Below are 25,382 nucleotides of genomic sequence, written 5' to 3' on the forward strand. Positions count from 1 at the left end.
CTTATAGAAAGATCAGGAAGTCTCCCTATTGCATATCAAGTAAAAGAAAGGAGCAGAAAAGAAAAAAAAATTAATGACAACTTTGCTCTTCACAAAAAGTTCCCTTAGCCTTCATTTGCAAAACTAAAGCTGGAAATCTGCTGATAAATGCCAAATACCATTCAGAGATCACAGGTTTTGAGTAATTTAGAAATCAATTTCAATTTTTTTGTTTGTTTTGATTTTAAGTCACTGAACTGAAAATAAACCAGAGCTTTTGAAGCTATTCTCAAAATGAAATTGAACATGTGTACTCAGAAAGGACCAATATAAATAACATAAGTATACTTTACAACTGATTCCCCTCAAAGAAGTGTCATCACAAAGCTGAAGGCATTGCATAAATATCAGCAGATGCAAATGAGATCATTACTTTTATTAAGGCATCAAGAGGAATCTGATGCTCTCACATTCTTTAGAAATGGAATGGTTCTATGAGAATGAATGGAAAAGATTAACTCCTTAGTTTGAAAATGAGTAGGCTGAAAGGGGACATGATTAAAATGTGTAAAATCGTGAGAGGTGAGGACAGCTCAAGCCTGGAACTCCTGTATGCTGAATCTCCTAAAGCCAAGAAAAATCCTTTGAATCCTAAAATGGTAGGCACAAGCAAATTTAAAATTCCTTCACATGACATATGATAAGCATATAGAATCAGTTATCACAAGACTGCAAAGGTCCAAAATGTCATTTGGTTTAAGAGGAATTTGAATACATTCATGGATAAGAGATCAGTAATATACTGCAAAAAGTGCAATTAGGAAGGATGTGGACAGAAGTTGGTATATCCACAACAATTTTTTGTATGGCATTTTGCTAAGCACTTACTATGCACCAGTCACTGTTCTAAGCACTGGGGTCAATACAAATAATCAGGTTGGACTTAGTCCACGTCCCATATGACACTCATAGTCTGAATCCCCATTTTATGAATGAGGTAACTGAGGCACAGAGAAGTGAGGAGATTTGTCCAAGGTCACACAGAAGACAACTGGTGGAGCAGGCCCATCACTTAGACCTAAGAACCCAGCCCATGCGCTAGCCACTAAGCCATGCTACTTCTCCTGAAAATCTGATGTTTGTCAAGGAATTTGATCATCATGCTCTTCCTGTGAGCATCCTCTGGCCACTAATGGAGCCAGAATATGGGCCCAGGTGAACCACTTGCTGTCCATGCAGGGGCACTGCTTATGGTCTACAGCATTACACTCTTCTCTCCAACACCCAACTCCCTCCATGGTAACAAGGCACTTCACAAGGGGAATAGTGATCTGCACTCAATCTGTTTCATTTGCCAAACACTAAGTTAATCATTATTATTCCATGTGCTAACGTGTGCAGAGTAACTTAATAGATGGCTTATGGGAGAGATTTAACTCTTACTTCCTCCTTTAGAGCAAACTCACTAGCACCTGATCTTTCAAAACTAATGAACTGAATGAAGGTACTCATTTCTACTCAATCTTCTCAGCTGAGTTATTCTGTGTATGCTAGTCTCAGCCATCTTCTTGCTCGCATACCCTTTCTGGTTGATTTAAAGTCCTAGTATTCAGTCACTCATTCCTTCGATAGCATGTCCCTACAGGATGCAAAGCAATGTACTAAGTACTTAGGAAAGTACAAAAATAAAAATAATACTGATATGTGTTCCAAGCCCTGTCCTAAACACTGGAATAGCTACAAGATAATCAGGTTGGACACAGTTCCTAGTCCATATGGGCCTCACTATCTAAGTAGGAGGGAATAGCATTCAAACCCCATTTTACAGATGAGATAACTGAGGCACAGAGAAGTTTAGTTAATCGTCCAAGGTCACACAGCACGCATGGGAGAAGAGTTAATGACTGACTACTAAGGTGGTACGAAACTTCAAGATGCTAGGAGGGAGGATATGATAATAAATCAGGGAAACCTTTTTGGAATAGGTGGGGATTCAGAAACATTTTGAAGCTGGGGAGAGCTCTGACCTGGTATACTTGAAGTAGGAGTGTTTCCCAGGCAGAATGAATGGTGTGATCCAAGAATCTGAGGTGGAAGAGTCAAAAACAACGTTCAGTGAAAAGGTGTACTTAAGAAGAACCAAGTGTGGACCTGGGGTGAAGTAGAAGAAAGTGGCTAAGTAAGAGGAAGAGAGCTGCCAAGTGCCTCAGTGCCCATGGTGAAGGGTTTCTTTTGGATGCAAAGAGGAATAAGTAGCCCTCTTAGGTTTTTGAGGAGGCGGGAGAAGTGTCCAGAATGTTGCTTAAGAAAAATGATCTGAGACAATAGACTGAAGAGACAGGGAGACCAGTAAGAAGGCTGGTATAATAGTCAAGTTGGAATATAATAAGATTGCAGGTCAAAGAGGTGGCCTTTTGAAGTGTAACCTGAGTTATTATTATTATTATTTTTAAATGCCAAGTCATTTCGCATTCATAGCAACTCCATGGATATACTTTCCCCAGAACGTCCTGTCCTCTGCCATAATCTGCAACCTTTCTAATGGTTCTTCCATTATCGTTGCTATGGTCTCTATCCATCTAGCTGCTGGTCTGCCTCTTCCATGTTGTCCCTCGACTTCTCCTAGCATTAATGTCTTCTCCAGAGAATCAGTCCTCCTGATTCTCTGAGTCCAAAATATGCTAATCTAAATCAAGTCATTTGGCCTTCCAAAGAACACTTTGGGATCTATACATTGTCACTGGAAACTCCATAGAGGTGACAATTTGTATTTTTGTGGCAACTCTTACATCGTGACCTGAGTACCTGTCCAGTTTCTTGATTTGAAAGCCAGAAGCTAGCAAGGGTTTTGGTGCTGAAGAATTCTTGACGTTATTCCACAACTGCAGGCTGTTGTGCCAGTGGCTTACAACTGAAATGAGCCTGTGCTTATATTACAACTGAGTAGGTTTGCATCTGATCATATTATGCCAGACAAGTTTCATCTCCCTTGGGATTTAGTGGCCCTGGTGTTTCTTTTAATCAGGCCCTTCCAGTAAAAAAAAACAAATAAACAAACAAAAAAGCACTGTTAATGGGGCTTGTGATTAATACTTCAATTACAGGGCTTTTTTAAAGACTTAAAGTTGATACCAATGCAGCTAGAGATAAAAACAGGAAAGTTGACACCCATGAAAAGAGTGCTGAGAGAGAACAATAACTTTAGTTCATACTGAGAATTTAAACATCAATTCAAGGCAAAGGTGCTTTCATCATCCTGAAGAGCAGAACTGAGGTGCTGGCGTAATATCTTTGAGCATATGATTCAATGTATATTGAATACACAGACTTACAGAACATATCATCAGCTCTTGCAAAATTCTTACAAAAGAATAAAACGAGTCATACTGAAGCAGAGACTTGCCATAAGGCTTTTAAGATATCATGCCACCATTCCTGCTTACATCCTTCAGATTGAATGGGAGACTCTGTGGCAGTTTAAACTGTTTGCCTTTTCTCAAGCTCCTAATGACTGTTAACCACAGATGCCTTCCTTTGCTCAATAACAACAACCATGGTATTCGTTAAGGGCTTACTATATACTAGGCACTGTTCTAAGCACTGGAGTAGGTACAAGATAATCAGTTTGGACACGGTCCCATTAGGGCTCACATTAATAATTTCTGTTTTATGGATGAGGGAACTTTTAGACTGTGAGCCCACTGTTGGGTAGGGACTGTCTCTATATGTTGCCAACTTGTACTTCCCAAGCACTTAGTACAGTGCTCTGCACACAGTAAGCACTCAATAAATACGATTGATGATGATGAAGCACAGAGAAGTGAAGTAACTTGCTTAAGTAGCGGAGTTGGGATTAGAACCCAGGTCTTTCTGTCTCCCAGGCCCATGCTCTATCCACTAGGCAATGCTGCTTCTCTTTTTCAAACCCTGAGCTGGAAAAAGAGTTTTCCCAGAATATGGATTCAGTGGCTCACTCTGGCCTGTGGAGTACAGCCCACCCTGATTATCCACGAGCAATGAACGGAGGATTGTTCCAATCATTTCCTAAGTTCAGCACAACTCTGCTACATTGTACTCTCCCAAGTGCTTAGTACAGTGCTCTGCACACAGTGAATACTCAAAAAATATGACTGATTGGTTGATTGATCGACTTGGAGAGGTGGTGTGCAGGCTAATAGAGGAGGCAGAACAAGGATCCAAAGCATGAAGAGAGTACAAATAACACCGCCACCACTGCTACCAAAATATGTAGTACTCATGCTAATAACCTTTCGTTAATAGAAATAAGCACTGAATGAACCCCTAAAGGAAGTATGCATGCGTGGGAATGGATTTATGTGGTGTGTATATAGGTTCAAAGCAGAGAAGACGTTTTCAACAATTGTACTGCCTGCGCTTGGATATGAAGTGTTTAAGCACTTGATAGTCACCCCACTCTCAGGCCCATAGCAATTACTTAAATACCCACAATTTCTTCATTCATATTAATTTATGTCTTTTCCCCCACGCCATACTATCAACTCCTTGTGGACAGGGAATATGCCTACTTACTCTGTTGAACTTACATCACTTAGTACAGTGCTCTGCACACAATGAGCGCTCAAAAAAAAACCACTGTTGAATTTATTAATTAAATCCAAATCAACTTTGTCCTGGTTTATTAAACGGCATTTTACTCAATGAAAAGCTTCAATATTATGTTATACAAGTATTTCATTGTAACTTGATGAGTAGATTGAGTGAGCTAGTGGTTTTTGCAGAGAAAGAGTTAGTAGGAGAATCATCTACTTTGTTAACTGTTCCATTAAGTTTAAACCAAACATAGGAATTCCTTTTGTACTTTCAACCCTTGGATGGGGAGGAAGATGAGAAGCAGTGTGGGCAAGTGGTTAGAGCACAGGCCTGAGACTTAGAAAGACCTGGGTTCTAATTCTGTCCCCACTACCTGTCTGCTGTTCAACCTTGGACAAATCATTTAACTTCTTTGTGCCTCAGTTTTCTCATCTGTAAACTGGGAATTGAGACTATAAGCCCATGTGGGACAGGGACTGTGTCCAACTTGCTTACTTTTTATCTACCCCAGTGCTTAGTACAGTGCCTGGCATATAGTAAGGGCTTAACAAATGCCACCAAAAAAAAAAAAATGCCTGACCACACAGGTCCAGAAATTCACTGTGATAAATTATGGGCATTTTGCAAACTGGTTTATTGTAGTAACATACAGCTACATTGATCATGTAACCCATTTACTCCTGGAAGAATTTAATATAGATCTAGCCACAGCACGAGTACTCCAGAAAAGGAAGAATGAGAAAGAGTGTTATTTGAAGATTTCAGTTGATGTATTTGTACTTCCTTCTATGACCTTCCTACTGGCTTCACTATTTGAAAATCAGTTTTGTCCCTCTTCCCCATTAATTGCAACTTGCTTGAGGGTGGGAAACACATTTCTCACTATTGTGCTACTCTCCTGAACACCTTAGCAAATCCCACTGACTAATTGAAGAAATTTCCTCCAACTGTTTTACAGGTTTTTTTTGAGCACTTACTGTGTGCCAGGCACTGTACTAAGTGCTGAAATCAAATCCCACTAGAAAACAAATGTATTTACAATATTAAATACAGCAATGGAGGGGAGCAGAGGGCCAGGCAAACTAAATTACAATTAATACAAAATGAGGGTAGCAGCATGGGCCCCGGATTTGCAGCTGGGCAAGCAGAATTGGGAGGGGAAAACATGGACATCAATGGTCTCAGACCTATGTAGGTACCATAGAGCTGGAGAGAAGCTTCCAGAAAAGTAATACTGATAAGTATTAAAGGACTGAGGTAAGGGCTTACTATATGCCAGGCACTGTGCTAAGCACAGGAATAGGTGCAAGATAATCAGGCCGGAGACAGACCCTAGTTCACATGGGGCTCATAGTCTAAGTAGGATTGAGTAGGTTTTAATCTGCATTTTCCAGATGAGGAAACTGAGGTACAGAGAAGTTAAGTGACTCACCCAAGGCCTCACAGCACATGAGTGGCAGAGTGGGATCAAAAGCCAAGTCCTCTGTCCCTTAGACCTTTATGCTTGCCAGTAGGCTACACTGCTTCTCTTACATGGAGCATGAGCTGGTAAGAACTCCAAGTCTTTTATTTGGGGGCAATTGTAGCTTACTCCAAATTACAGATCAGCTGGGCAGCACTGCCTGTCACTGTGCCATGGATAAGCGCTGAATAATAATAATAATGTTATTTGCTAAGTGCTTACTCTGTGGTAAGCATGGTTCTGAAGTGCTGTAAAAAGCCAATGAAAGCATGAGTGATTTGGAAAGTGGAACCAGTGATTTAGCTAAGTACCCTAAGGCCGGGGTATAAAGGGTAAATAGCTGCTGCTCTCCACTGTAGCCACAACTTCACCCTCACCCAATCTCACTGTGAGTGCATAGGGCAAGACCAGAAACATTTTATTTCATGGCCGTTCAACTGTACCAGACCTCAAAGTTTCCACGACTTCAAAAGCAGTTCAAGTGCAATTTTAAGGCAGAGCACAAACTGCTTAACTGAATCAGGCCTGGGTGCACCCTGCTTCTTTGCCCAAGTTTACAGCCTTTGACAGATGGACTTTTAAGTCATTTTGACAGTTTTTCCCAGTGAATGATCCATCAGCCCCTACTCTCCACATAGCAATCTCAGTCTTCATCTTAGTCCAGAAAGTGGATGGGCTTTAGACTACAAATAAAAATGAATTTTAGTGCCCTGGTTCTCCTTCCTTTTCCTCCCTCCCCCAGAGAACCTGCGTAACTCCAAGTGTCAAGTGAACTCTACTTCTGAGCAATAAAAGCACTTCGAAATGATGTCTTGCCTCCTGCCACTGCTGCTAAATTTACAATAGTTGTATAGCATTCACCAGTGGAAGAAAGAATCTTTTTATCCATTTTGTGTCTCTCAAATGACGTTGTTAAGGAATATGTCAAGGCATATGGCACGATAATTGCCCAGCTGCAGGTACATTCCCAGTAGTGCTAACCGGCCAGTGAAGAAGGGGCAAAACGTAAAACAAAATCAGTGTACAATGCTCAGAGTGATTAACTCTTAACCATCGTAAGGATCAACTAGAGTTCAAGGGAAGTAGTGTTCCACAGGATAAAAGATGTGCTCTAAAGTGAGAAGAGAAACTGTCCATCGTTAAGGTGTCATACAACATTTTATGTGGCTCGGGAGTGAAGAAATGGAGAGTCAAGGGAAGAAGGGTAAATAGTCTTACAAAATGGAGGTGGTTGAGGTACCCACATGGAGAGTTTAATGTACAAAACCTTGAACTTAGTATTTCTGAAAATAGTGGCTATCAGCCAACGCATCATTCCCATTTACAACTGAAATATCATAAAACACCAAGAGAGCCGCTACTCATGCAGAATTCCACTTTTCCTTTGTAAGATATCTCGAACTCTTTCCATAACTAAAAGATCCTGATGCCTAGGGAAAATGTTGCATTTGTTTCTCCGGATCTGACAGCGGTTGTAAAAGTGATCCGCTCTAACACACTGACACTGCATAGAAGGTTGCATTTATGATTTTGGAACCTCTGTCATCTCCTGTCACGTCCATTCCACTTTACCAAATTACTGATTTTGCTAGCAGCAGTTGGATTAAATGGAGAGAAAGGCACCCAGAGAAGCGATTGTCATCCCTTGAATGGTGAAATTTCATAATTATATGTCACAGTGGCAGAAGTACAAGGGTAAATTAATAGGACTGGATTAGGATCACTCAAGCTGTTTGAGGGACCCCGCGCTATCGTTCTGCGTACGAGACAATAATAGACCTCACACTCTCTTGTAGCTAGGGCTCTGGCTCCACGGTGCTCTTGTCAGGGTTTCCTTTCTTTCCTTTCTTTTCTTTGTTTGTTAAGTTGGAGATTTTGCCCACTTTGTTCCCATTAAGCAACGCTGCTAAAAGACACTGCCCAAAATGAGTCACTTCATGATTTAGGAGAGCAATTCAAGCAGAGAAAGAGAAGCATCATGCTCAGTTACCACCAAGTCATCACGTTTTATTAGTTTACTGTTAATTCCTTTGGAGTCAGTGGGGAAATTTGCAAAATTTAGACTGTTCCCTTGAATGTGCTATTCTCTTCAAGCACCAAGTGAAAACAGCATGTTAAAACGTTATTCTTTTAAAACTGGCAGGGAATGTTTCTACCGTCGCTGTTATACTGTGCTTAGTACAGTGCTCTGCATGCAGTAAGCACTCAAATACAAATGATCGATTGACTGATTGTTGTTCCATTCAAAGGACATGCCGTTTATTAACACTCCTTGTTAAAGGATGCCTAGAATGCAGCCCTAAATCAGAAATGATCAGGAAAAGTCCCTCAATCATCCCCACCCTGATCATCATCATCTTGTTCATTTGCTAAGTGTTTCATTGGGCTTTTAGGGAATGAGAGCTGGGGGCTGATAAAAGCAATTCATTTTTCTATCTTAAGGAACAGGAATTTATTAAAGTCGGTGATTCGTTATTGTAAATTCATAATAAGGAGCAGCATGGCCTTGTGTAAAGTGCATGGGCCTTGGAGTCAGAGGTCATGGGTTCGAATCCCGGTTTCCACCACGTCTGCTGTGTGACCTTGGGCAAGTCACTTAATTTCTCTGAGCCTCAGTTCCCTCATCTGTAAAACGGGGATTAAGACTGTGAGCCCCACATGGGGCAACCTGATCACCTTGTATCCCCCCACCACTTAGAACAGTGCTTTGCACATAGTAAGCGCTTAACAAATGCTATTATTATTATTATTGTTATTATTATTATTATGGGCCTGGGAATCATAGGACCTGTGTTCTAATCCTGTCTCTGCCATTTACCTCCTGTGTGATCTTGGGCAAGTTATTTAACTTATTTGCACCTTAGTTCCCTCATCTGTAAAATGGGAATTCAGTACCCGTTCTCCCTCCTACCTAGATTGTGAGTCCCATATGGGACCTGATGATCTTGTATCTATCGAAGCACTTAGTAGAGTGCTTGGCACATAGTAGGCACTTAAACACCACAATTATCAATATTTTCAAATTGTCTCCTGTGTATAGGCCACCACACTGGATGTTTGGGAGCACACAATAAAAGTAGAAGAGCCAGTGTTCAGGACAGAATTACAGTGTTTTATTTTTTAAATGATATTTGTTAAGTCTTTACTATGTGCCAGCACTGTACTAAGTGCTGGGGTAGATGCAAGATCATCAGGTTGGACACAGTCCAGTCCCTCATGGAACTAACATTCTTACTTCCCATTTTACAGATGAGGTAATTGAGGCATGGAAAAGTTACGTGATTTGGCCAAGTCACACAACAGTAAAGTGGTGGAGCTGGGTTGCGTTAAACATCATGCCAGCATTATGCTGAGTCCAGAAACCCATGTTCAATCTGGACTGGGAATGCGCCTCATAAATGGACTCTAATTCTAGCCTGAATCCTGCAGATCACATGACTTTGGAATTCTAAGTTCAACCTGGGTCACTGTCAGTATCAACAACATTATTTATTGAGTGCATACTTGAGGGAAAAACAGAGGAAGAGGAAAATTAGTGTTTCATACAGTAAGAAGATAAATCCTCTTAGTGGGTTAAAAGAGAAAAGGAGCAAGAGGAGATGCTGGATTTGGAAGAGAAGAAAGAAGATAAAGTGAAAAATGCAGTGAGATCCCAGAGACTCCTCATAGGTTCTAGACTGTAAGCCCAATGTTGGCAGGGATTGTCTCTACTGCTGATCGTACTTTCCAAACACTTAGTACAGTGCTATGCGCGCAGTAAGCGCTCAATAAATACAATTGATTGAATGAATAAATAACTCAACCGCTGTTAGGGAAGGTAAATCTAATTTATTCTAAATTCACCTACATCCAGTAGTAAGTGCTTCTATTTCATATCAACACTATAAATGGCTGTTCAAAGTTACACATGAATGTACCCATTTTATCAGTGTTACCAATTCAAAAGCCTGAGGTTAGCATCATATTCATTCAATCATTTTTATTGAGCACTTACTGTGTGCAGGGCACTGTATATGTGTAAGTGTCCCCATGAGATTTTAGAAGAAACTCCTTTCCCTCATCTGGAGGGATAGAAGGATCTATTCTGTGGAAAATAGTATCAATAAATTTTGGAAAATATTATAAAATGACAAGGCAATAAGTAAAGTGATTACAATAATTTGATAATCACTTTTTCAAATGCTTTGAGTTCCTTAGAGAACAGGCACTAATTACAAAATATCTTCTCTAGTAGAGTTCTTCTAAATTCATTTTTGTGAGCCTCAGTCTCTAAAGTATGACTTGCCAAACAACTGCTTATTCACATGGTGCCGATATGAAATCTGCCAAAACTTTTAAAAAAGAGAAAAGCAAAACATAAAACAGCAAAATACCACCCTAAAATAGTAAATCCTGATCAGTTCCAATTGATTCCAGAGATAAGGACCAAGTGAGTTAAGATTTTTTTACTGGGTACCCCACAGTAAAAGTGTCTGAAGAAATAGCAACAACGGCAAGGGATATCAGTAGGAGTAAACTATTAAAGGAAAAGCAATTCTCCTAGAAGTTCATTGTGGAAGATGTCTTGGATAAAAATAAGAATCCACATCATTTTTCAAAGAAGTACGCCTTTTAGTAGAGACAAAAATCATGAGCTCTCATTAATATGACACCCTAATACGTCAACAAGATTCATTCCAATTCCCCAAGCATTCAAAATGGTCCTCAGCCATCACCAGCATGAAAATAAAATAAGCCTATAATTTCTAGAATGCTTTTACTTCTCCAAAGCAGTTTCACATAAACAATCTCATTTTATTCTCACAAGATCCATTTGAGGGAGGAGAAGCCAGGCATTGCCACATTAGGACTTTCTGTCCAAAATACAGATTCTTGCAGCTCTGGAACAGCCCTACTCATTTCTGGGGTGGTGGTTTGGAATTTTCTCTCAGCAGTCACTTCCACTTTTGGGTGGCATTCCTGAAGAACCATATTTCATCCAATCTTGTCTGGGCTGTTAAGGGCAACATGGGGAGGCAAGTCACAGGGCAGGGAGTCGTGTGAAATGGGTGTCCATGGCTACGGCCTCAGGGCTCTAGGTAATTATGTTTGTCCTATGGCTACGGCTGCGTTGGATGGGCAGCCGACACCTTCCCTATTTTTCAGACTTTCCGTAGCATTGGATGTCAGTTCTTGTTCAAAATATGTGTGCATTTATATGATGGGGCCAAGAACTACCAGTAAAAACATCATTGAAAGTATTTACTTACTTTTCTGTCCTCTACTTCTACACAGGTGTTGCAATCTGCTTTACTATCCTGAGTGGGGAGAAAAAAGACAAAAAAAAAAAAGAGAGAAATACCACTGGTCAGAGCCACCATCAGGGAGACATAGAACTCTTTTGGTGAGAGGCAATCATAAAGAAGCTATTATGCTTCTTAAAGTTCTCTCTCAACTTATTACTAAAGCTCCTTTAAGCTTTTGAAAAGTTTCAGGTAAGCTTTACCTTCAAAATTATACTGCAAGGGATTAAGTTAACTTTATGAAGTTTTTTTAGACACAATTGTTGGTTGAAAGCAAAGTCATGGTTCCAAAACTGTAATACACAGAGGTGATGCAGAAAGCAGAACCACCCTTGCCTCCTCTCTTCAATTCCCTTCTGCAACCCTGACTTGCTCCCTTTATTCATCCCCTCGCCCAGCCCCACAGCACTTGTGTATAGATCTGTAATTTGTTTATATTAATGTCTGTCTCCCCCTCTAGACTGTAAACTAATTGTGGGCAGGGAATGTGTACTGTTATATGGTTAAATTGTACTCTCCCAAGTACCTAACACAATGCTCTGCACACAATAAGTGCTCAATAAATACGACTGACTGACTGTTTTCTTTACGACAATGGCCTAAACAGCACAGGGAGTCTCACCAGCTGCCTTCAGAAAGGATCCTTCAAATCTTATCCCCCAGATACATAAACCCATGAATCCACGTTCCACTGATCCTTTCCCAATTCTAGGTCTGCTCTGCAGCCAGGAAGGCTGGGGATTGAGGGGGTGGTATTTTCCACCTCCTGCTTTTAAACCCAGTGCTCTCCAGTGGGAGAACCAGCAGGGAGATGCTAACAAAAATCAACTAAGATCCATTTCCTTAAATCCCCAGAGGTCAAAGCCTCTGTCCTGATCAATCACTCCACAGTAAGGGACGCCTTTGACTGCTGGCCCAAGGAGAGCTAGGGCTTGGGAGTCAGAGGACCTGGGTTCTAATCCTGACTCCATTACTTGCCTGCTGGGTGACCCTGGGCTTCACTGCTCTTTGGTAAAATGATAAAATGGTAAAATGGGGATTAAATACCTGTTTTCCTTCCTACTTAGACTGAGCGCCCCATATTGGACACAGACTCTGCCCAACCTGATTAACAGTCTTCTAGACTGTAAGATCATCGTGGGCAGGGAATGTGTCTGTTTATTTTTATATTGTACTCTCCCAAATGCTTAATGCAGTGCTATGCACACAGTAAGTGCTTAATAAGTATGATTGAATGAACCTGTATCTGCCCCACTGCTTAGGACAGTGCCTATCTCATAGTAGGCACTAAGAAGGACAAAAAAACCCAACAGCAGCAACAAAAAACAAGCAGCACACATATCCATTCATCCACCCTTAATGTTTTATTAGTTATACTTGAACTGCAAGGCTTACTGGGGTGGGTGATGGAGGCAAGACCTAAAAAGACTTGCTTTCAAGCTGCAGATAGAATGTTTTTTCATCTAATTTAGTGTTCCCACAATTTATAAATATCCTTTTTCTGTCCATCTCATTAGATTGTAATCTCCTCAAAGGCAGGAAGAATGTATCTTGCATCTGTTGTCCCTACAAGGTATTAAGTATAGTTCTGTGTTCTCAGTAGACTTTCCATCCATGCCACTGATGATATATTTGAGCATATCAACAACTAAGTCCTCTTGAAGTCTGCCTACGTAGAGACCTGGACTGTGAGGATGAATACTGGGCAAGGAGCATTGTTCAGTGATAAATATATCCAGTAAAACCGGACAGTTCAGGTAAGAGAGGCATCTTTTCCCACAACAATAGTTTTTATGACAGGATCTCAGCTCCCCCCTTCATGATGGAGGTGCAGAATAAATAGAAGCTGCTTCAGAAGCAGCGTGGTTTAGTGGAAAGAACATTGGTTTGGGAGTCAGAAGATGTGGGTTCTAATCCCGGCTCTGCCACTTGTCTACTGTTTAATCTTGGGAAAGCCACTAAACTTCTCCATGCCTCAGTGACCTCATCTGTAAAATAAGGATTAAGACTGTGAGCCCCACGTGGGACACCTGAGTACATTGTAACTATCCCATTGTTTAGAACATGTTTAGCACATACTAAACACGTAATAAGTACCTTTATTATTATTACTATAATTCAGACGATTGAATCCCAGGCACTGGATTGGAGACACTGGACAAAAAGCAGAGAAACTTTTAATTAATTTAGTGTTAAAGAGCCTTTCTGCAACTTCTACTGATGAAAGTGTGGAGCTGCCACAGGGAATGAGGAAGAAGGAAAATATGGATTTGTTAGGGCTAAGTTTCAATTTAGACATTATGTGAGCTTATTCTCCTGACTCTTTTGCTGTCTGGGAAGGAACTATTCAATTAATGGGTCCCTCTCTTGGTGAGAAAATATGCAGAATTTTCCAGGACTGGCTTGTGTCTGAATTTGATTTATCCATGCAGAAGCAATAGGTATTAATCAACTAGGAAAATAAGTAGCTGGTTTTCATCTGCTACTGAAGACCAGGCCGACAATGTACAAAGCCATTCTGGCATAATCAGCCCTCCTGCCATTTCCCCAAGATTATTCAATTTATTCCTGTCAGGCCTAATTTATTAACCTTTGACTGGATTTTTTTTAGATGATATTGTTGGTTTGTCATCCATTGCAGATCAACATTTGAGGTGCCTTAGGGAATTGCCCTTGCTTTTGAACAACGTTGGTCTCAAATTGGAAAAATGTCACTTTTGCAGGGACAAATTATTGATGGTATCAGTTCTTGTCTATCTGGTGTCTCCGGATGTGCTGTGACCTGACCTTTCCAGAGAACATGTAATCAAGTAAGTACCACATTTCCACTTAACCTAGCCTGGAAACCACTTCATCTGCCTAAGAGTTACGTGTGTTTCATAGATTGATAACAAAACATTTTCCTTTAGAAAGTCTGTCCTTCTCTTTTCCTTGGAATGAGATTCCTGCCTCAGCTTCTAGTAAACTACCCAGCCTTCTCCCAAAATTATTACTAACACAGGATATAAAAGTTCATTCTATCATTCATTCATTTGTATTTATTGAGCACTTAGCATGCAGAGCACTGAACTAAATGTTTGGGAAAGTACAATATAACAATAAACAGACACATTCTCAGCCCACAACAAGCTTCCAGTCAAGATGGAGAGACAGACATTAATATAAAGAAATAAATTACAGATATGTACCTAAGTGTTGTCGGGCTGGGAGGGGGGATGAATAAATTGAATAAGTCAGGGCAATATGGAAGGGAGTGAGAGAAGAGAAAAAGTGGAGCTTAGCAAGGGAAGGCCTCTTGGAGGAGATGTGCGTTTAATAAGGCTTTGAAGTGCAGGAGAGTAATTGTCTGTCAGATAGGACGAAAGTAGACTTTCCAGGACAGAGTCAGGATGTGGGTGAGGGGTTGGCGGTGAAAAAGATGAGATTTAGGTACAGTGAGAACATTAGTGTGGTGTTCGGGCTGGGTTGTAGTAGGAGGGTAGTGAGGTGAGGTAAAAGGGGCCAAGATGATTAAGCGCTTTGAGGCCAATGGTAAAGAGTTTTCATCTGATACAGAGGTGGTTGGGCAAACACTGGAGTTTCTTGAGGAGTGGGGAAACATTCATTTATTCATTCAATTGTATTTATTGAGCATTTACTGTGTGCAGAGCACTGTACTAAGCACTTGGGAAGTACCATTTTCATGTGAGCCCACTGCTGGGTAGGGACTGTCTCTATATGTTACCAACTTGTACTTCCCAAGCGCTTAGTACAGTGCTCTGCACACAGTAAGCGCTCAATAAATACGACTGATGACGATGATTTATAGAGCTGTATTTTTAAGCTCTGCCCTATTGACTCTGCTAAATTAATTGGGGGGTAGCAAAATATTTCTAGTGTGTGTGCCTTTTTTAGAAGCTGATGGTTTTAAATAGGAATTGTTTCTCTTTGTTCCTGATTTTGATAAACCATGTCAGTCAGGGATATTCGAATGTAAAGAGCAAGTATTTGGAAGCTCCTTGTATCGTGACTTTATCTAGTACTGACTCTGTACAATACTCGAGCACAAGATGGGGTAAAGTGTCCAAGGACTGGAAGAGAAAAAGAAGTTTTATGGCTGAATTCTTTATTTATATTGAAGCTCATTCTGAACCAGGGGATGTGTCTGCTAACTCTGTCATATGGTATTCTCTCAGTCGTTTAGAGGAGTACAGTGCCTGGCACATAGTAAGCGCTTAATACCATTATTATTATCATTATTATTACTCTGAACATAGTAAGTGTTCAATAAATATAATAATAATGATGGCATTTGTTAAATCAATCAATCGTATTTATTGAGCGCTTACTGTGTGCAGAGCACTGTACTAAGCGCTTGGGAAGTACAAATTGGCAACACATAGAGACGATCCCTACCCAACAGTGGGCTCAGTCTAGAAGGGGGAGACAGAGAACAAAACAAAACATATTAACAAAATAAAATAAATAGAATAGATATGTACAAGTAAAATAGAGTAATAAATATGTACAAAACACTTACTATGTGTGAAGCACTGTTCTAAGTGGGGGGGGGGGAATCCAAAGTAATTAAGTTGTCCCACATGGGGCTCCCAGTCTTAATCCTCATTTTACAGATGAGGTAACTGAGGCCCAGAGAAGTTGTGACTTGCCCAAAGTCACACAGCTGACAAGTGGTGGAGCCGGGATTAGAACCCATGACCTCTGGCTCCCAAGCCCGGGCTCTTTCCACTGAGCTACGCTGCTTCTCTTATCATTGATTGATTACAATCTTTGGCCAATGGAGGACTTCAAGACGCCCATTATCATTCTCCTTCCTGGAATTCCCTTTTAGACTGTGAGCCCACTGTTGGGTAGGGACTGCCTCTATATGTTGCCAATTTGTACTTCCCAAGCACTTAGTACAGTGCTCTGCACATAGTAAGCGCTCAATAAATACAATTGATGATGATGATGATGATGGAATTTATTTTAATGATTTTATCACTATGATCAAGGAAAGTCCCTTGAAGATAGATTGTTCTACCCACTGAACTAACAAACTCATGGATTCCAACACAGTTGAAATGACTCATAGCTCTGTTTTCAAATGGATCTAAGGAATCTGACAGATTGATTCAATTTTTGCAAAATGACATTCCCCTTTCTTGATATCATGAAGCACATCACAGAAGATAAGGATAAAATCCCTCATGGGTAAGGTAACCAGAAGGATGAGTGTGAAATCTTTTTGGGAAGGGTTCAGGTCACTCAAGTTCTTGCAGGAATAGGAATAGTGATTAAGAAATTATATGAGAACATGGAGAAAGCTACTTATATGTAGCATTATGTGAATCTTTTAGACTGTGAGCCCGTTGTTGGGTATGGACCGTCTCTATATGTTGCCAACTTGTATTTCCCAAGCGCTTAGTACAATGCTCTGCACACAGTAAGCGCTCAATAAATACGATTGAATGAATGAATGAATGAATCAGTGTTGCCTAGTGGATAGAGTACAAGCCTGGGTGTCAGAGGACCTGGGTTCTAATCCCAGCTCTGAAGCTTGTCTGTGGTGTGACCTTGGGCAAGTCACTGAACTTTTCTGTGTCTGTTATCTCATCTGTAAAATGGGGATAAAGTCTGTGAGCCCCTTGTGGTACATGGACTATGTTCAACCTGATTAACTCGTCTCTACCCCAGTGCTTAGGCCAATGCCTGACACATACTTCTTAACAAATACCATAAATATATATGGCATTTTTCTTATTGACATCTGTAAACATCTCTTATATTACAGTCAAGTATTTAAAGTCCCCAGAGTAAGTTTCACAAGAAATTCTTGTGGCATAAGTTTGGAATGAAGTTACACCACGTTCTGCCTACCTAGCAAAAATGCAGTTCATCGGCAATGATTACTTTTTCCCATGAGAATATTGTCTCCTGTACCCTTGTAAAAAGTAATTTGAATGTGACCAGCTTATTCCTAATAAGAAAAGTATACATACTGCTATTCAGATAGCCTACCAAAAATAGCACAAATTTAAATGCATATATGACACCATCATCATCATCAACTTGTACTTCCCTAGCGCTTAATACAGTGCTCTGCACACAGTAAGCGCTCAATAAATATGATTGAATGAATGAATCATCAGTATTATTATTTTGTAAGCATCTGCCCTCTACTTCTTCTGGCAATAATACTTCTCTTTCCTTGTTTTTTCCCCCATGCTCTGCCCTTTCTTTAAGACTTTTGGCTGCCTCCTCAAACCCCATTCCCTCTCCCACCAATCTTTTGCCCCTAATTCCCTTTCTAGGGATCTCATCAATAAAATCCCTAAAATCTCCACTGCTCTCTCCAGTCCGTACCTTCTCCTGACCACTCTTCAGTCCTCCCATCCTTGCCAGCAGTATTTCAAGAAAAGATCTCTCACCTCCTCTCAAAACCTACCCCCTGCACCTGCACCTCCAACCCCATCCCTTTGCAGCTTATTAAAACATTTACTGCTGTTTCTTTGTTCCTTCCCGACATCTTCAGTTGCTCACGTCAAATGGCACTGTCCCCACTGTTTTCAAACATACCCATGTAATGCCTATCCTAAAAAAAAAAAAAAAAGAAAAATCCCTTTGCCCCATGGCACTCTCCAGTTATTGCCTCATGTCTCTCCTATCATTCCCTTCTAAACAGCAGGGCCGAAGCCTACATCTTCTGCCACACTTCCTATTTCAATTCTCTCCTCACCCCTCTGCAATCTAGCTTCCCCCCACTTCACTCCATGGAAACAGTCCTCTTTAAGGTCACCAATGACCTTCTTCTTACCAAATCCTGATGCCTCTACTCCACCCCAACCCTTCTCAAACTTTCTGCTGCCTTCGACCTTGTGGATGGACTACCCCTTTCTTCCTGAAACATTTTCTGACTTTGGATTCACTGACATTGTCCTCTCCTGGTTCACATCCTATTTACCTGATTGCTCCATCTCAGTCTCTTTCACTAGCTCCTTCTCACTCTCTCTCTCTCTCACCCTTTAACTATGGAGGTACCTCAAAGCTCAGGTCTGGGTCTCCTATTCTCCATCTACACCCACTCCTTTGGAGAACTCAATGGCTCCTTTAGCTTCAACTGCCATAGTGTATCCACTACATATATGATTTGTTAATCTACCTCTCTGGCTCTTCCATTCATTCAATCGTATTTATTGAGCACTTACTGTGTGTAGAGCACTGTACTAAGCACTTGGGAAGTACAAATGGGAAACATATACTCTGACTGCTTTCCTTCTCTGCGGTCCTGTATTTCCTCCTGCTCACAAGACAACTCTGCTTGGATGTCCCACCAATACATCAAACTCAGCCCATCCAAAACAAGAACTACTTATCTTCCCACCCAAACCCTGTCCTCCCCATAACTTCTTTATCACTTTAGACAACATCACCTGGCATGGGCAGGGATTGTCTTAGGCACTTAGTACAGTGCTCTGCACACAGTAAGTGCTCAATAAATACGATTGAATGAATGAACATCACCATCTTTCCTGTCTCAAGTCAAATAATCTCTCTCACTCATATATTCAGTGTGTCACCAGATCCTGTCAGTTTGAACTTCACAACATCTCTAGAATCCACCTTGTCCCCTCAATCCATGCTACCATGCTGTAGACTATGAACTCTAGACTGTGAGCTTGTTGTGCCAGGGGATGTATCTACTAACTCTGATGCATTTTATTGTTCCAACCACTTAGTACAGTGATCTACACACACTGAGCACTCAATAAATATGACTGATTGATTGATCCAAGCACTTATATTCCACCTTGACTACTGCATTGGTATTCTTGATGATCTCCCTGCTTCCTGTCTCTCCCCACTCCAGTCTTTATTTCACTCTGCTGCCCAGATCATTTTACTAAAAAAAAACCCAAAATCAATCTATAGATCCCCATTCCTCAAAAACTTCCAATTTTTGCTCACCTAACTCTGCTTTGAATAGAAACTCCTTACCACCGGCTTTAAAGCACTCAATCATCTCTCCTGCTCCTACCTCAACTCACTGATCTCATACTACAATTTAACCCACACACTTCACTCCTCTAACACCAACCTACTTTCTGTACCTTGATCCTGTCTGTCTCCCCACTGATACCTTGTATCCCCTGGCCTGGAACTCCCTTCTCCTTCATATCAGACCACCATTCTCTCCACCTTCAGAATCTTAATAAAATCATGTTCCTTCAAGATGCCTTCCATGACTAAGCCCTAATTTCCCTTACCCACCTTCCCCTCTGTGTCATCTATGTACTTGAATCTGTACCCTTTAACGACTTGATATTCACCCAACCCTCAACCCCACAGCACTCATGTTCACATCCTTACACTCTGTCATTCTGCCTTTCTGTAATTCATTTTAATTTCTGTCTTCCCCTATGGACTGTAATATTTTTGTGGGCAAGGATTGTGTCTACCATTTCTGTTGTCTTGTACTTTCCTAAGCACTTAGTACAGTAGTTTGCACACAGTAAACTCTCAGTAGCAGCAATAGCAAACAGCAGCCTTGTCCAGTGGAAAGAGCATGGACCCTAATAATAATAATGGCATTTGTAAAGTGCTTACTGTGTGCCAGGCACTGTAATAAGCACTGGGGTGCATACAAGCAAATCAGGCCGGTTGGCTCCGCCACTTGTCTGCTGTGTGACCTTTGGTGCTACTGCTTCTCCATGCCTCAGTTACCCCATCAGTAAAATGGGGATTAAAACTGTGAGTCCTATATGGGGCAGGGACTGTGTCCATGTGAATATCTTATATCTACTTCAGATATTAGTACAGCGCCTGGCATGTAGTATGTGCTTAAATACCATTTAAAAAAAATTAAAAAAATAAGAGGGAAAACACAGATGTAGCTGGTAGCTGAAAAAGCATAGAAAAAAGTTAGAAGAAATGAACCAATATATTCAAATGCTAAATGTGGTAGATAGGATAATAACAATAGTAATGGTATTTGTTAATTGCTTTCAAAGTCCAAGCATTGTACTAAATACTGGGGTAAGTGCAAGATAATACAAGATAATAATGATGGCATTTATTAAGCGCTTACTATGTGCAGAGCACTGTTCTAAGCACTGGGGAGGTTACAAGGTGATCAGGTTGTCCCACGGAGGGGCTCCACACTCTAAGAAGGATGGAGAATAGGTCTTGAATCCCCATTGTACGGATGAGGGAACTGGCACAGGGATGTTAAGTTATTTGCCCAAAGTCACACAACAGACAGTTGGTGTAGGTGAGATTAAAACCTCTTTCCACTAGGCCATGCTGCTTCCAGATTGGTTAGAAACTACGAGGTGAGAAATTATTGGGTAATGTCTTTGGGAGAAGAGAATGTTATCAGTGTGAAGAAGGACAACTTGGACAGATCTGAAGGAAGATGAAATTCCGCATATGAAGAGTTATGGGTAACATGGGTTGAAGAAGGAAATGCTGAAACTAGTGAGGAAGAGCTAGGAAGTTAGCTTGGGAGGAAGTGAAGAGTGAAAGATGGGGAGAAGCAGAAGCAGTAGTAATAGTGGTAGTTGTAATAATAGGGAGAAGTGGAAGAGGAGTGAGAGGAGGAGGAGGAGGAGGAAGAGGAGTGAGAGGAGGAGGAGGAGGAAGAGGAGTGAGAGGAGGAGGAGGAGGAAGAGGAGTGAGAGGAGGAGGAGGAGGAAGAGGAGTGAGAGGAGGAGGAGGAGGAAGAGGAGTGAGAGGAGGAGGAGGAGGAAGAGGAGTGAGAGGAGGAGGAGGAGGAAGAGGAGTGAGAGGAGGAGGAGGAGGAAGAGGAGTGAGAGGAGGAGGAGGAGGAAGAGGAGTGAGAGGAGGAGGAGGAGGAAGAGGAGTGAGAGGAGGAGGAGGAAGAGGAGTGAGAGGAGGAGGAAGAGTAGGAAGAAGAAGAAGAGGAGGAGGAGCAATGGTATTCATTAAGAGTTACATTGTGCAGGCACTGTACTAAGCACTGGTAAAAGATACACAGATGAAAATTAGGCACAATCTCTGGCTCCCATGGAGTTTACAGCATAAGAATAAGGGAGAGGAGTGGGACTGGGCCACAGAAACATAGGAAGGGAAAGGTAAGCAATATTTAGCAAAGATTCTAGAGGCAGGAAGTGCTGCTTTTTGAATTGGGCATAGAGAAGTTAAGTGACTTGCCCAAGATCTCACAGGAGGCAATTGGCTGTGCCAGGATTAGAATCAAGATCCTTTGGCTCCAAAGCCTGTATGCTTTCTACTAGGCCACTAGATACAGGAAAAGTGCAGAGAATGGAACCAGAACATATACGTAATTGTCCTAGAGTTTAAAAGATTATTTGATATCAACAGTAGGATTTGGTCTTTGGGAGTAATGTAGAAAATTTGGTTGTCCTGAAAAGTTAATCAAGATTTAATTAATTAATTACATTTAATTTAATTAATTGAGACTGCCTCATGCTGGCATAGCTGGTCTGCCTAATCCATTTCCCATTGTCAAGGGATTAAAGCAGAAATACATACTAGGCCCAATCTTGTTCAATTTATTCTTTGTGGCCATATTGGAGGGTACAAAGGACTTAATAATTGTAATAACTGTGGTATTTTTTAAGTCAAGCACTGCACTAATCACTGGGGTAGATACAAGTAGGAGGGAGAACGGATATTGAATCCTCCTTTCACAGATGAAGAAGCTGAGGCAGAGATAAGTTAAGTGTCTTGCCCAACGTCACACAACAAAGAAGTGGTGGAACTGGGATTAGAACATGGGTCTTTTGACTCCGGGCCCATGCTCTTTCCATGGAGGCAGATGAGAAGCAGCATTGCCAAGTGGAAAAGAGCCCGGATCTTGGAATCAGGATATCTGTATCTTAATCCTGGCCCTGCCACTTCTCTGCTATTTGACTCTGGGCAAGCCACTTAACTTCTCTCTGCTTCAGTTCCCTCATCTGTAGAATTGGGATTAGAACCTATTCTCTCCTACCTAGATTGTTCCCTCATCTGTAGGATTGGGATTAGAACCTATTCTCTCCTACCTAGATTGTGAGCCCCGTGTGGGACATTGACTGCATCCAACCTGATAACCTGGTAGCTGTCTCAGGATTCAGAAGAGCTCTTGACACATAATAAGCACTTAAATTATTATTATTCTACAATGACAGGAAACTCTTCCCACTCAGTTGCTAGAGGCATCCAAGATCTGGTCATATAAAATTTGTTGTTTGCAGATGACTGGATCGTAATTCTGATGCCCAAGAACACATGCAATCAATCAATCCCTATTTATTGAGTGCTTACTATGTGCAGAGCACTGTACTAAGCCCTTGGGAAAATTTAATCTATTGTACTTAGTAATTACATATTTTTTAAGTGCTTACTATGTGCCAAGCACTATTCAAAACACTGGGGCAGATGCAAGGTAATCAGATTGTCCCACATGGGGCTCACAGTCTTAATCCCCATTTTACAGATGAGGTAACTGAGGCAGAGAGAGGTTAAGTGGCTTGCCCAAGGTCAGACAGCAGATGTGATGGAGCCGGGATTAGAACCCATGCTCTCTGATTCCCATGCCTGTGCTCTTTCCAGTAAACCACACCGCTTCTCATGATCCCTGTCCACAAAGAGTTGCACTCTGTAGAGGGAGACAGAAACTCAAATAAATTGCAGAGAGGGGAATAATAAAGCTTTAGGAGATACATAAATACGTATATATCTATATGTATATATATATATAGCTGTGGAACTGGGCTGAGTATCCAAGTGCTTAATGGATGTAAAACCAAGTGCATAGCCCACTCAGAGGGTAGGGTGGTTAAGGGGAAAAAAGACTTAGTCAGGGAAGACTTCTTGGAGGAGCTGTGATTTTAGTAGTGCTTTGAAGATGGGGAGGGTTGTGGTCTGTCGGATATTAATGTGGAGGGACTTCCAGGCTGGGAAATGTGGGCAAGGAGTCAGTGGTGGGATGGATGGGATTAAGTTACAGGAAGGCGGTGTAAATGACAGTGAATCAATTCACCAAATCGGCCAAGTAGTATGATCGATAATAAGTCCAAAGAAAACCTAGATAACGTATCAGCCTGCACCAAGGAAGCCATATGTGCCACAGAGCTGAATACTGTCAGAGAATTCTGTTTCGTAGGCAAGCCCGAAGAACAAAGGTGCAACAGTAGACGAGGAAATGAAAAATGGAATCAAATAACGGTAGTAGTTCTTGTAGAAAAGAGAAAGCAGGGCCATGCCGTACAAACAGGGACTGTGTCCAGTTCCCTTCTGTGTATTTCTTCCCAGAGCTTAGTAGAGTGTTCTGCACATAGTAAGTGTTTTTAATAAATACTATTATTTCTGCTACCAGGCCTTTTCAGCCACACACACACACACTCATAGGTGAACTCCATCAACTGTGATAACTTCTTCAAATATCAATCAATCAATCGTATTTATTGAGAGCTTACTGTGTGCAGAGCACTGTACCAAGCGCTTGGGAAGTACAAGCGGGCAACATATAGAGACAGTCCCTACCCAACAGTGGGCTCACAGTCTAAAAGGGGGAGACAGAGAACAAAACCAAATATACTAACAAAATAAAATAAATAGAATAGATATGTACAAGTTAAATGAATAGAGTAATAAATATGTACAAACATATATACAATAGGAAGAACAATTCCACATAAATTCGCAAATATAATAAAAAGCACTAAATCAGTTTTAAGCTGATAACATTTTTGATGTTATTTATTACACGTTGTAAAAATCATTCGACAGAACATTTTTATGGCTATCAGCAGCATTATCAGAACATGCCAGCAGATGGCGGCAAAGGGCTTTACAAAATACGTCTTCAAAATAGCAAAAATCTAACTTTTTGGTCCAAAAACTTTTGCTCCTTCGAAACGTAAACCTCAAATGGCTCTTTGTTTTAATTAACAAATCTTAATTACTTACAGTGTATTCAATACTTTGAGCAGGGATGCAATTACGCAATTAACAAAAGTGTTGAAATGGCAGAAAATAAGCACAATAATGATGATGATGAAAATGGTAATGATAGTAATAGTGATTATAGTAATAATAATTATAATGGACACGACTTTTGACGAGCAGTGTGCTTTGTTGGAGTAGACACAGTATGGTCTAGTAGTGCGAGCATGGCCCTGGGAGTCAGAAGGTCATGGGTTCTAATTCCTGATCCACCACTTCTCTGCTGTGTGACCTTGGGCAAGTCACTTAACTTCTCTGAGCCTCAGTTACCTCATCTGTAAAATGGGAATTAAGACTGTGAGACCCACGTGGGACAACCTGATTTCCTTGTATCTACCTCTGTGCTTAGAACAGTGCTCAGCACATGCCACACACCATACTTAACTTCTTTGGGCCTTAGTTCCTTCAGGCGGTAAAATGGGGATTAAGACTAAGCCCTGTGTGGGACAGGGACTTTGTCCAACTTGGCTATCTTATATCTACTTCAGATCTTAAAACAGTGCCAGGCACAAAGTAATATTATTATTATTATTATTATCACTATTAGACATAAGAGAATTAAATTGGACACAGTTCCTCTTCCAAATGAGACTCACTGTCCAAGTGTTTGAGAGATAGTGATTCCTTCACTTTTTGACAGGAAACAGGGTCCCATTAACTGACTCTCAGGGCTGGAAGGTCAAGCCAGCCATCCCCCTCCACAAACACACACACCCCTCAACACAGATGACATCATGCGAAGTGTGCTGCATGAGGACATCATGGAGAGCTCACCTCCTCCAAGAGGTCTTCCCAGACTGAGCCACCTTTTTCCTCTCCTCCTCTCAATCCCCCCTGCCCTACCTCCTTCCCCTCCCCACAGTATTTGTATATATACATCTGTACAGATTTATTACTCTATTTTGTTGACGTGCATATAGCTTTAATTCTATTTGTTCTGATGACTTTGACACCTGTCTACATGTTTTGTTTTGTTATCCATCTCCCCCTTCTAGACTGTGATGTGCATATAGCTTTAATTCTATTTGTTCTGATGACTTTGACACCTGACTACATGTTTTGTTTTGTTGTCCGTCTCCCCCTTCTAGACAGCCCATTGTTGGGTAGGAACCGTCTCTATGTTGCCAACTTGTTAA

At 41.1% G+C, this 25,382-nt stretch overlaps 1 protein-coding gene across 12 annotated transcripts in view; it reads right to left on the reverse strand.

The window, feature by feature from the left end:
* RBFOX1 (RNA binding fox-1 homolog 1) overlaps positions 1-25,382 on the reverse strand; it is a 2,849,206-nt gene that overhangs the window by 1,116,901 nt on the left and 1,706,923 nt on the right. For 11 of the 12 annotated variants that reach the window (XM_038762608.1, XM_038762609.1, XM_038762601.1 and 8 more), the window contains one exon: positions 11,263-11,310. The exons of the other annotated variant lie outside the window; for it this stretch is intronic. In XM_038762608.1, the coding sequence (XP_038618536.1) occupies positions 11,263-11,310 (48 nt within the window). The remainder of the gene's footprint in view (positions 1-11,262; positions 11,311-25,382) is intronic. 12 annotated transcript variants of the gene reach the window in all.

This window comes from Tachyglossus aculeatus, chromosome 21 (assembly GCF_015852505.1).
Source record: "Tachyglossus aculeatus isolate mTacAcu1 chromosome 21, mTacAcu1.pri, whole genome shotgun sequence".
In the NCBI taxonomy this organism is placed as follows: domain Eukaryota; kingdom Metazoa; phylum Chordata; class Mammalia; order Monotremata; family Tachyglossidae; genus Tachyglossus; species Tachyglossus aculeatus.